Source organism: Caretta caretta, chromosome 6 (genome assembly GCF_965140235.1).
Source record: "Caretta caretta isolate rCarCar2 chromosome 6, rCarCar1.hap1, whole genome shotgun sequence".
In the NCBI taxonomy this organism is placed as follows: Eukaryota; Metazoa; Chordata; order Testudines; family Cheloniidae; genus Caretta; species Caretta caretta.
In genome coordinates this window covers 22,500,521-22,514,061 of record NC_134211.1, presented here as the reverse complement: position 1 = coordinate 22,514,061, position 13,541 = coordinate 22,500,521, and the positions used below count along the sequence as shown (strand labels likewise).

Below are 13,541 nucleotides of genomic sequence, written 5' to 3'. Positions count from 1 at the left end.
TTCTTATGGGAGGACTCAAGACCCAGTCAACAATCCCACTATTCTTACATAGGCATATAACCAGAAATATTTGACCTGACCAGGGTGAGCTATCTCTCGTCTCCCTTGCACTACCATTTTCGCAGCTACTACTTGGGTTCGCCCATGGTAGCAACCTAGAATCTAAGCCTGGTTTTGTTGCCTCCTCCGAAAGAGAAGCATACTGTGTTGGCTACCAAGCTTAATGCTCAAGCAATACTGACTGTTCTCATATATTTAAAAGTGACTTACCGCACTCATATGTAGGACAGCACTTGCCAGGGGGAATATCGCCAACAAGTTCGTAACCCAGTTTACATTTAGGAGGGATGGTTGTGCAAAAGGTCACATTGCATCCTGCAAAGGGAAAAAGCCAAGAGAAATGTAAAATACCGGCTACAGAGAGAAATATGCCACTTGGCCGGGCTCAGTCCAAGCATTTAGCTGGCCTGGGCTTCACAGACTAATCTCAATTAATTAAACACAAATGAATAATGCAACCATTATTGCAAAAGAAAGTCTGAGGGGCAGTAGAGTGCTGTAAATGAAGCAAAAGGGGAACTTACTGCAGGAAGTTATGTTGCAGCAGATGTTGGCAGGATTGACTTCAGTGACCTCATAAAAGCCTTCGTCACTGCAGCTTGGTTTATCCTCTTGCTCTGAACATTTGAGGGGCTCACAGACAATGCCACTTCCACCCTCCAGGCAAATGCAATTCTTACAGTCAGACTCAAACCTTTCCCCAAACTGTCATTAAAGAAAGAGAAGAAAGCAATTAAATGAATAGTTAGTGAAGAGAAAAAAAACCCATAAATCTGTTGTTTTCAGTGGGCTGTGCTGTGTGTTTAAGTGTAAGTATGTGTACATGTACGTGTTAGGAGGGAGCAGAATGGAATTATAAATTAACTATTTTGTAGTCTGGAAATTGATCATCAGGAGCTGTCTAAAGACAATATCTCCCACTAATGTATAAGTCAAGCTGAGATAAATATAAATCAAGGATTTTCAAAATTCCACTCACCTACCAAATAAGTGTATGGATGAAAACCTGGGAGTCTTTACAAAACAGGACTGGTATGGAGGAGAAACAAAATACTTGCAATGGCAAAGCAAATGTGTAACATACCTCTCTAGGTTCATTATCTGGTCCAACACACCCTGCAAATAGAGCAAAATAAATCTCCATTACCACTGATACGATGACAGGTAGCCAGATTCAGAACTATATTGTATAAATGACCTGGCAACAACAAAAATGAAATGCAATACATTTAAATATGGTAACACAACCTACCACAGATTTTTACACAGACATCCACACCATCACCATAAGGTATTGTTCCCTCAGGACAGAAGCAGCCTTCCACGTGACTGGTTTGATTTTGTGCAACTTGGCTGTACAAGACAAAAAAGACCACCATTATCATCAATGACACACAGTGGAAGGTTGGCCAAATATATTTTATCCAGAAATATATGGGCAAAAGAAACTGCACATGTGACATTTACAGATTGTAAATCATCCTGATTCTAATCTTAGTTTATTCCACTATACAGTATTTGATTCAGCTGTATGAGAGGATACGAGGGCAGATACAATGATAACCAGTTAAAGGCTGTCTCAAAGATTTCTATTTTAAATCAAGATTGTTAAATTGGATATTCCTCACTTCTCTGTAGATTATCTATCAGTGGGTAGTTGCATGGGACCTGACTGGCAGGAAAGTTACTATTTACCTTGACTTGCAGGTCACCTCTTCAATAGGACCACATGCTTTGTATACTTTGTGTGATGGGCACTCAAGAGCTTGAATGGAAGAAATACAGAGAAAGAAATATTTCAGCAAGACCATCATAAGCAGGTCCAGCAAATGTACACCTTTGATAATCTTCAAACAAACATTGGAAACAAATAGATTTAAAAATATGTCACACTCATTCAATAACATTGCAGGTCTGACTGAGAACCATAACAACCAAGAAACTCAGACTTAAGAGGGAAAAATCCATCCATGGCCCCTCCCGCAAGTAGACAGGTATTGCAGGGCCTCTGGGTGGTAGGTGATTTTACATTAAGTAACATATGCAAAGCACATCCCCATCCTGTTGTGCCAGGGTAAGAACAGGATTTGACCTTCTGAATACAAATACTTTTGTTTGCTAGGGTTTCTTAGAGCCACATTTTCGAAGATAGGAATGCCCCCACACTGCACCAGCAAAAAAAAGTTGGTCTCCCATTAAATATGTAAATGCACCCATTGTGCCTGCAAAATCCACATACTGGGCACACAGGCATTTGCTCAAACAGATGTAGAGCATTTCACTCACAATGAGAACACATGCATTTTTACAGGCTCATCTATTTCCCCCATCTTTGAAATCTGGCCTGTAAAATTATTTCAACAAAGCTTTTGGTGTTTATTACAGTCATTAGAGACTTGGAGAGCCAAGTAACCCATTAACGAAAGGGGAACTGAAATAGACCCTACAACCAATAGTTCGAGTTAAATGGCAGAAAAATGTCTCTACTTACGGCAGGTATCATGGGTATGTCCTCTCCAATCAACACAGACACCCTGGTCAGCGCAGACGGCAGCGTAGCTTTGCAAACTTGCACACTCCAATTTAGAATTGGGAACAGCACAACTGTCAAAAACGCAGGCTGCATAGAAGTGGTCAGGGTTGACAAAGGGATGGCATGCTTTGAACGGGCTAGAAGCAGAAACATGTATCATTATTATTTACTGAATGATCCGTGCTCAGTTTAATATGCTGTATGCCATATTTTAGCATGATGGGAGATTTGAACAGGACTCATCAATGATAGATCAACATTTCGCTGGAGTGCAGCCTTCCAACACACTTAGACCTTAATCTTTAGACTATCCACCCACTACTCTCTTTCCAAAATACTGCTTCCCACCTAGTAGCTGGAGGAATATAATTGAGCGTTGCCATGAATTAGAGTTGTGGATAAGACTTGGTTGGACATTTCCTCTTTTTGAAGCCACATCCTGAAACTCAAGCATGAGATCCCTTTGGGATCTTCAGGGGACCTACATCTACTGCTGAGAGAGCATGGTAGAGGAGCAAAGTGGAAAGGGATGGAGAAGGACAAGGGATCCCAGAAGAGTATGAGAGGGCCGAAGAATCATTAAAGAAGGCTGAAAGGCAGTGAGCAAGTTGCAAAGATTAAAACAGATTAGGAGGGAAGCTAGAGAGAATGGAAAAGAGGGAATGGAAGAGAGAGAAGGAGCAGAAGCAGCTGCAAGAGACGATGAAGCAACAGCAAATATTTGCATTTCAGATTGCCACTGAATTCCAAAATTAAAGGTCTGTACACACTTCTAGTATATTTACCCTTCTTTAATGAGCTTGCAGAGATCAGATGGTTTGCAGGGTGGTGGGGTGATAGAAGGTGCCGTTGTAGGTGGGGATGGAAAGCAGTGTGGCTTTTCAGGGTCATTAATCACCCAATGATCTGCCATGGTTTCACAGTTATTTATGATCTCTCCACCTGGTAACATGCAGTCATCTGCTGTGTTGTTGGTACAAGTGCCTAAAATTGACAACAGGAAGAAGAATTCACACACAAATCTTCACTATCAAATAATCATTGTATTTCCATCCATCACAGAGAACCAGTAACACATCTCTCTTACTGCCAGAGCTTACATTTAACTTTTTGTATTTCATTCTAAAAGTAGAAAAATAGATCCTCACCGCACTGTCCTTGGGTGTTGTTGCCAAACCTCTGGTAGGGCAATCTAATTGAGAAAGCCAATCCATTGTAGGTTACGTTTACCCCAAGTCTAGAAATGTCCACTACATGATTTATGCCTGACTTAAAGACTCTCACGCCGTATTTTTCGTAAGGTGTAGCCACTTCCTTATTGTTTACCGTCACCTAATGTGTAAAGGAAACGGAGAAGAGACATTTTGTATGATGTTAATAAAAACTATCTATCAATCATTAACTTACATTGGAGATACAATATAAAGGAAAGTAATGTTATGTTTATGTCTCAGAGCTTCCTTGCTTTCTATTTCTAATGAGCTATATGTTTTTGCACATGTGACTGAAATGTTGAACTCTCTCTCTAAGGCCCAATGAAGGGGTACATCAGCCTGGGGATACATTTGCAGAATTTTGGAGAAATGAGGATGGAATTTAGAATGCAGCCCCCCTTAAATGTAATAGGAGATGCCTGCTAAATTTTCACTGCACCTGAGCTGAAATTTTCTCTCTCTCCCCAAAATGCTCCAAAGAAATGGAAACCTTTGATCTACATTTGTACAAAAATGGAATTGAATGAAATATGGGGAGAAATTTTTTATCATTTACTAGTTCAAAACAAGGTGGTGGGCCTAGTGCAGCGATTCTCAAACTATGGGGTGGTGCAGGAATATGTCAAGGGAGGTCCGTGGGGAGGGGGGGTGTTGTTTGTTTTTTAAGAGCTTGGGCTGTCAACCCTGGGTGGCTGGTGCTTGTGCGGAAGGACTGTGCACAGCTGAGAGGCAGGGATAAAGGGGACAGCCAGAGCCCCACCGCCCAAGCTCAGGCTCCTGCCTTATCAATCCCTCACTGGGAAGGAGCCCATGCTCAGGCTCTCCTCCTGCCCCCCCTCCCATCCCTTACATGGAGGTAGTGTGGATCAGGCTTTCAGCCCTGGGGCAGCAGGGCTGCGCCTGTCAGCAGCAGTGCAGAAGTAAGGCTGGCAATGGGGCACTAAGTCTGCGGTGAAAAGGGATAACAAACATCACTTTTCACATTGCCTCCCTTACTTCTGCACTGCTACACCTTTACTTCTAAGTCTGCTGTGAAAAGTGATATTGACGAAAGTCACTTTTCCTGTTGCCACCCTGACTTCTGTGCTGGTGCAGTGTTGCCTTCAGAGCTGGGTGCCTGGCCAGCAGCTGCTGCTGTCCACTCTACCTTCAGAGCTGGGTGCCTGGCCAGCAGCTGCTGCTGTCCACTCTACCTTCAGAGCTGGGTGGCAGTACATGTACTTGTGGGGAGGGCGCATAAATGACTACAGACACCAAGAAGCTGGGCCTGATCAAATAAGTGTGAGAACCACTGGCCTAGTGCATCTCCCTTAAGCTCATCTAGGACTGATAAGTTTTGCTCAGTCTCAGGAGGCAATGGGGAAGTTAGCCATATGTTGTAGTCTTGCAACACTTTACCTGTAGTTGCACCTCTAAAATTCCCCACCTTAATAGTCCAAAAGTCAGCAGAGATCTGCTGATGGAAAATAAGGAGATGAAGAACCCTAAAAGTAAGTACTTCCAACACATTTTGAAGAAAACAGATTATATTACATGCCACAGCCTAATCCTTGGAACATGGTGGCTAAACAATGACATAAAACTGATGACAGCCCTTCACTTGAAAAATCAAAAATGGAAGCATCTTAACTCATCTTGAGGTGTGACTACTATCACCAAGCCATTGGCCTGTTGAGGATGTCTTTTAGAAACATCTTGGCCTACCACTTTGATTCCCATCTCTAATTCAAATGTGGTCTTTTGTTCAAACCCCAAAAAGATCCAATGCCCTCCTGCAATCACTCCCTCAATCCTGCTTTACAAGGACAATGGGATGATCCTTGCTCATTGGAAACCCTTTGATCTACTATAACATTTATTCCTTTAGGCTGTTATCTACATTAAAATCCTTAAAAGTCATAATACAGTATTCCATTTTATGTTGTCAGCTAAAATGGATTCTTCCTATAATCCATGTTTTGAACGGTCAGGGGATTGTAAAGATCTGAGTTTAGAAAAGGGGATGGGGGGGATGATCTCTTTCTATATGCAGATGAAGTAGTGTTCCTATAAAACTCCTTCAAAGCAACCCACAGAACAAATATTCCATTTTCCTAACATTGCTGCCAAAGTTATCAGCTTTGAGTGCCACTAGCGTATAAAGATGTGAATCTGATTAAGTGAGGGCAGGTGTAGCTGTATATCAATACCAATCTGAGCATGTACATTTGGTTTATTAGTCACTTTCCAATACCTGTATTTGGAAAGGAAACATTCTGAGAGTCTTTATGCGCACTTCCTGGGTCTCGTGTCTCACGATGAGTGTGCGTGGACAGGACACTCTGTCCCGTGCATCGCAGTGATAATTGTCAATGTAGACTCCAAAGTTGTCAATCTTTTTGTTAATCTCTTCCACCAGGACATACGTACAATTCCCTTGGTAGCTATAGTACTGTCCATCAAATGTCACATAATGTGGGTCTCCCCAACCAGTGCAATAGCCTACCGAGAGAATGAGAGTTAGTTTAGCTGTATATGGTGACATATGAAAGCAGAGCTAGACTATGAATAAAGTCTTTAGTAAGTGGAAGACCAATATACCCTACTAGCATTGGAGTCAAATAGGAACGAGAGAACCTGGATGAAGCGCACTATAGATAAGTATAGAGAATTAATCTAAAACCTCAGTTGGACCCAAACTGGAACTTTTTCATATTTAAAGAAGCTGAACTGTTTCTTGTTATGTTTGTTTGTTTCTTTCTTTCTATGTTTACATTTTTCATTTCCTGGATCTCCAGATTTCAGACAGGACGTCAAACAGAAATACCAAAAATTCTCTGAAAGAGGCTGTTCTTGTGCTATTTCCGACCAAGTTGAAATCAGTAAGTGCCATTACTCTCACAAGTAGGCCTGTACTTGTGAGAGTTTCCGGATCAAAGAGTTCAAGATCATTTCAAGCAGCTGTCTCAGGATCCAAATTCAGCAGCTTGGGCCCATCTTTAACATAATCATATAGGGCCACATTCCACCACTCTTCTCCTGCCATGTAGTACCATATGCCGAATTATTTTGATGGGACTACTCGTGTAGTGAACTACCAGTTGACATGAGTAATTAAGTGGTATCATCAGGTCTGTATAGATGACATCATAAAAAAATTGCCAGAGCCAAACAATTTGAAGAACAAAATCTGAATGCATTTTTTCATTGTTAACCTTAATTTATATCAAGGGTTCATACATATTAATTTGTAATTGAATAATTCAAATAATTTAACAGAATAAAAAGCTAAAATGAAAGACTGAAGAATATAGCATTTCATGAAACATTGTTAAAAGCAAGTGCTGTGGCAGAGCTGGGGGGCACCAGGACTAAGCTAGCAAGTGGTACTACAGTTAAGACTGAATTGCGTTGCTAGGGATATGAAGGGCTAAACTTGCACAGCACTTGCCCCCACTACAAATAGTGTAGCTCTTGTAACTATTATTGTCTCCATCAGAGACAAAAATATCCTTCAAACTATATACTCACAGTCACACTGCCACTGCGGACAGCATTCACCCTGCACCAGCACAGGAGAGAGCCCATTGGTACAACTGGGCTTAGGAGGAAGTTCACATTCAGTCGTAACCAGGTACCATGTGTTGTTGGAAATGCATATTGCCTTGGTGCAGTTACATGGCCAGTAGCTTTCACCTGGCTGGATTTAAGACAGAAGAAGAGAGGGGTGGAAGGTGAGATCTACAATGAAGCAATCAGACTAATAAACAAAAAATTGATTTCTGGATATTTTACACAGCTTTATATTCCCAACATCTTTATTCCAAACAAATATTTGAAAGTGAGAATAAAGCACGCCATTCAGCACTGTCATCAAGGTCTGTAAAATGAGATTGCTGCACTGATAATTATTGACTGTAAAGGATTTATTATGAGCACTATGCCAGTCACCAAGGTTTTATTCTGATTTCCCTTCCCTGGGTCACAGTGTAAAACAGCAGCTTCACCGGAGGTATTGACAACTAATAGTCTTTTTGGAAAGATTATCATCAGTCAACCAATAGATGGATCCAAAATTATTTTGTATGTCACATTTCACAAGCATAAAGTAAAGGTGCAGGTGAATATGCCATGCCTGTAAAAACTTTGTACACTTTAATAAGTCTTTAGTGCAGTGATTCCAACCTTGTGCTACTAGAGGCAAATACACCCCCTTCAGAGCACTTCATGAGGCGCTACCTAAATTTGTTTGATTTGAGCTCCTCTTGCTATCCCTGGCTTCAGAAGCCTGCCTATCAGAGGAGTGGTCCCCATGCAACTGATGCATGCAAGGTAGAACACAGTGGCAAAAAGAAAATGGACTGGCATTGCCAAGACCCCTCTTTGGCCCTACAAGAAGTGTCTCAAGTTTCTTTCCAGCTGGAATTATAAATGGAAAAAGAATGAAGTAACACGCCCCTTCCCAGAACAAAGAGCCAAAATGGAGGGGAGATCTGATCATATAAAATGGAATCATAGTGAGACACAAAGTAATTCTGGTGCAATGTTCCGAGATGTTCACCTCCATGCATCATGACAATACAGGATGATGTTATATTGTCAGTATATCATAGCATGGTTATTTTTGTCTCTCTGCAACTGCATTTGGTGATGAAGAGGATCTCCGTCTCTAAAAGGCTGAGCACCACTGTTTTAGAGTAAGACATTTTCAACTGCTTAGGAGAGAGCAGCCATGAGCTACAGATTGGAAAGTTACTGGGTCAAATCCAGAAAGGGGCTGGGCTATTGACTTCCGTGGGAGTTCCAGGTTTTAACACATTCTCTGTGCCATTCAGAATATGGCTCATTAAATCTGACCAAAACTACAGTTCATGACTGATTTGGGTTGGTAGATGAGTTAATACTTTGGCATAATCATTCTGACAAACACTAGAAAGATAAAGAGGAAGGGATGGAATGTGGAATTTGCTGCTGGTAAGAGACTTTTTGGTCACTCTTTCACAAAAGCTCCTTCACAGTATGACAAAGCTCTGCACTGTGATATGATCCCTTGAAGAAATGCCACTTGAGAGCTTAAGTTCAAAGAATGTTATGATGTCTGAGCTACCATAATGAGAGAAAGGGTCACCGAGTGCCATGACAATAGCCAAGAAATTAATATGACATAGATGGAAAAATCTTTATATACCCAGCATAATAGAGGATCATTATGTTAATGAATGAATTAAAATATCACAAGATAGCATCCTCCAAATTGCACATATAGTAGTACAACTTGGTCTCCTTTCATAGACATATAATAAAAATGTGAAATATACTTACTGGAATGATAGTATTATTAGGTAACTCACATCCGTACGGGATGGTAGTAGTTGCTATGGTAGTGGTGATGGTAGGTGTCGTCGTCTGTGGGGTAGTCGTTACTGTGGTGGTGGTGGTAGGTGTCGTTGTGGCTGTAATGGTGGTGGTGGTAGGTGTCGTCTGTGGGGTAGTCGTTACTGTGGTGGTGGTGGTAGGTGTCGTCGTCTGTGGGGTAGTCGTTACTGTAGTGGTGGTGGTGGTGGTAGGTGTCGTCGTCTCTGAGGTGGTTGTTTCAGTGGTGGTGGTGGTAGGAGTCGTCGTCTGTGGGGTAGTCGTTACTGTAGTGGTGGTGGTAGGTGTCGTCGTCTCTGAGGTGGTTGTTTCGGTGGTGGTAGGTGTCGTCGTCTGTGGGGTAGTCGTTACTGTGGTGGTGGTGGTAGGTGTCGTCGTCTCTGAGGTGGTTGTTTCGGTGGTGGTAGGTGTCGTCGTCTGTGGGGTAGTTGTTACTGTAGTGGTGGTGGTAGGTGTCGTCGTCTCTGAGGTGGTTGTTTCAGTGGTGGTGGTGGTAGGTGTCGTCGTCTGTGGGGTAGTCGTTACTGTAGTGGTGGTGGTAGGTGTCGTCGTCTCTGAGGTGGTTGTTTCGGTGGTGGTAGGTGTCGTCGTCTGTGGGGTAGTCGTTACTGTAGTGGTGGTGGTAGGTGTCGTCGTCTCTGAGGTGGTTGTTTCGGTGGTGGTAGGTGTCGTCGTCTGTGGGGTAGTCGTTACTGTAGTGGTGGTGGTGGTAGGTGTCGTTGTCTCTGAGGTGGTTGTTTCTGTGGTGGTAGGTGTCGTCGTCTGTGGGGTAGTTGTTACTGTAGTGGTGGTGGTAGGTGTCGTCGTCTCTGAGGTGGTTGTTTCGGTGGTGGTAGGTGTCGTCGTCTGTGGGGTAGTCGTTACTGTAGTGGTGGTGGTAGGTGTCGTCGTCTCTGAGGTGGTTGTTTCGGTGGTGGTAGGTGTCGTCGTCTGTGGGGTAGTCGTTACTGTAGTGGTGGTGGTAGGTGTCGTCGTCTCTGAGGTGGTTGTTTCGGTGGTGGTAGGTGTCGTCGTCTGTGGGGTAGTCGTTACTGTAGTGGTGGTGGTGGTAGGTGTCGTTGTCTCTGAGGTGGTTGTTTCTGTGGTGGTAGGTGTCGTCGTCTGTGGGGTAGTCGTTACTGTAGTGGTGGTGGTGGTAGGTGTCATCGTCTCTGAGGTGGTTGTTTCGGTGGTGGTGGTGGTAGGTGTCGTCGTCTGTAGGGTAGTCGTTACTGTAGTGGTGGGGGTGGTGGTAGGTGTCGTCGTCTCTGAGGTGGTTGTTTCGGTGGTGGTGGTGGTAGGTGTCGTCGTCTGTGGGGTAGTCGTTACTGTAGTGGTGGTGGTGGTGGTAGGTGTCGTCGTCGGTGGGGTACTCGTTACTGTGGTGGTGGTAGGTGGTGTTGTCTCTGAAGTAGTCATTGCTGTGGTGGTGGTGATAAGGAAATCAGATATAAATATCCAAATCATTTGTAAAAAAGTTACTATAGTAAATACATATTCTACCCGTACCATGTTGCCTCTTGTGATAATGATCTCTTTGACAGAAGGTACCATGAATCCAAACTATGCTAAATGACATAAATTTGATTGCACAGAGCATTACTATGTCCTGGATTCTTAAAATTCTACCTCAGCTTCACATAGGTTGTGTCTTTCTTGTAAGAACATCAGTGTTATTCACTAGAATTCACCAGAGGCCTGGTGGAATCAAGGACTGCATATATTTAGGGAAAAGACAAATGTGATCATTAATATGCACATCCAGTGAGGCTGCAGTCAATCCTTCCATTCAAGCCTTACATGTGGGAAGATGCAGGAATAATAGCTAGATGCAGGATGCTGAGCATAAAGTTATATTAACTCCTTTGCTCATGAGCAGCTCAGCATCACTTGCCTAAATAGCAGTAACAGCAATTGCTCTGTGCACTCTTTAATACCTGTTTCATCCTTCTGAGCTTTGGAGGGACAGGTGTGGAACCAGTTTACACAGGAGTAAGGAACATAACATGCCTCTTATTCCCATGTAAACCGTGGCCAGGATTTGTTCTAAGTAGTAATATGCGTCTCTATTATAGTATTACTAAATCTCAAAAAAACCTTGTTTCAAATCAATTGGCAATAGATAGCTTTAAAATATCAATTACATTTAAATTAACACATGGAAGGACATCTAAGACCACATGTATAATGTTCAAAAATGACATTTTTCCTGTTGATGCTATATGTCGTGTAATATTTTCTTAGAAATTCTGGAAGGCTAAACAGAGATGAACCCATTAAATAAATCTTTGATGTTAGCACAATTCTGACTGTAGCCTCTGTATCCACCCTACCATATCTGAATCGTTAATGATGGTTACCTGTGGCTAATGAGAATCACGAAAGCTTATGCTCAAATAAATTTGTTAGTCTCTAAGGTGCCACAAGTCCTCCGTTTCTTTTTGAGAATCACATGAACACCTATAGAATTTTGTTGTTATCATTAAGTGTGGGCAGTGATCATTCAATACTTACCTGTTGAAGTGCTGATTTTGGTTGTAGTAGTTGATGTTGGGATAGTGCTAGTTGTAGTGGTTGTCAGGGTGGTAGTTGGAGACTCAGTGGTGGTGGAGGCTGTGGGGGTTGAGGACTCAGTAGTCGTTGGAGTGGTAGGTGTAGGTGTGGAGCAAACTGATAAGCAGCAGTAAACACTGATCTCATAATCGTAGCATACTGGAATCAGGCTCTCGACTTGGTCTTTATTCTTACAGGTAAGCCCAGTGGAAACATTACATTGCACTTTTTGTCCTAAATCTTCAATGGGGACATCAGGGAGTTTCTGAGCTCTGCATGAAATATTTTGTGGTTTCTCACATATTGCTGAGGCGTTCCATGCTCTGATTTTCTCATAGGTTTCATCATCACCTTTATCTTCACCATATTCTGGGACACTGACACTAATCCAGGAAGACCACCAACAATATTCAAACATAGGTGTACATGGTGCTGCAAGACAACAATGGAACACAGAATTTAGAAAGAAGAGAAACATGCATGACATGGTAGTGAGGTAAGCAGTGCTGAGAGTGATGCACTGGATGTACATTGGTCCAAAACAAATAACTACTGCAACCTACAAAGATTTGACATGAGAGCAGGATTATGATCTCATCTACACCAGTTTAAATCACAAGTGTTTCAATTCAAGTCAATGGAGGTAAACTAGTCTAAAAATAGTGCAAGATCAAAATCAGACTGTGAATGTGCTAAATTGGTATTTCTTATGCACAGAAAACAATATAGCATGAACAGTTACATGTAAGAGTAGAATGGTAGAAGGAAGAAGATCAAGTAGGCACTTCCTACTTTATCTGACACCCTCCTGTTAGTAGCTTTTCCAGCCACTTGCATCTGATGGAAATGATACAAGGCGGCGGGGGGGGGGAGGAAAAGGAGAAGGAAAGCAGATGTAAGTATCCCAATTATTTATAAAACAAATTTAACTGTAGTAAATACATTCGCCTCCCCTCTCACACACACAGTTTTCTGAGATAATAACCTGTCTGAGAGAATCCAAAATTTGCTAAGTTGTATAAAATATAGACTGTAGAGAATGTCCCTCATTACAACACAAAGGATTCTATCCTAATCACTAAAGACAGAGCAATTGCAGCAGTGGCGCAAGGGTGCAACCTGGCTGGACTCCGCAGATGCATTCTGGCTGCCTCAACTGGAAAGCCTCTGGGCTTCTCGAGGAGAACATGGCAGACTGGAGGACACAAAACCCTTGGAAAGGGTGCAGCATCTGTTGCTTATGTGCAGCCCTGCTCCAATGAACTGTGCAAGAGATGCAGAACAGCAGAGCCATGTTCTCCTCCACTTTGGGATATGCCCAATGTCACTGATAGTATTAGATACCCAGGTCCTTGCGAGATGGTTCTCTTTTTGCCCAGATGTGTGAGGGATCTCAGTCCCGCCACCCCTCCTTCCACCTTTGTGCACTTTTGAAGGGCTAATCTCAATCTAGGGAGAAAGGAAGTTCTTTGACACCCCCACAGCAACAGTGAACCAGAGACTGTAGCACCATACAAAGTAAATAAGAGCAAAGGGAGCCTTACCTCACCTTGCCCCGTCTAACCTCCTACAAAATTCCTGCATTGGTTAGTCACAATAAAAATCCTTGCACTCTTCTCAAGGAGCAATATGAGCTCATCCTCACTCTGCATGCACTATTTTCTAGATTCTTAAAATTCCACCTTTTCTACCTGGAGGTTGTATCTTTTTTATAGGAACATCAGTACTATTCACTGGAATTGACACCATAGGACAGAAAACTCCCTCTAGGACTGGTGGAATCGAGGGCTGCATATATAGAGGAATACATGCAAATATGATAAATATTAGGCATATCTGGGAATGCAGTA

General features: G+C 42.5%; 1 protein-coding gene across 1 annotated transcript in view; it reads right to left on the bottom strand.

The window, feature by feature from the left end:
• The window catches only part of MUC2 (mucin 2, oligomeric mucus/gel-forming), a 69,788-nt gene that overhangs the window by 6,531 nt on the left and 49,716 nt on the right, over positions 1-13,541 (bottom strand). The window contains 12 exon segments of the mRNA XM_075130040.1: positions 271-375; positions 585-765; positions 1,145-1,176; positions 1,313-1,413; positions 1,756-1,825; positions 2,552-2,730; positions 3,379-3,577; positions 3,742-3,925; positions 6,041-6,288; positions 7,318-7,486; positions 9,109-10,559; positions 11,653-12,123. Of these exon segments, the coding sequence (XP_074986141.1) occupies positions 271-375; positions 585-765; positions 1,145-1,176; positions 1,313-1,413; positions 1,756-1,825; positions 2,552-2,730; positions 3,379-3,577; positions 3,742-3,925; positions 6,041-6,288; positions 7,318-7,486; positions 9,109-10,559; positions 11,653-12,123 (3,390 nt within the window).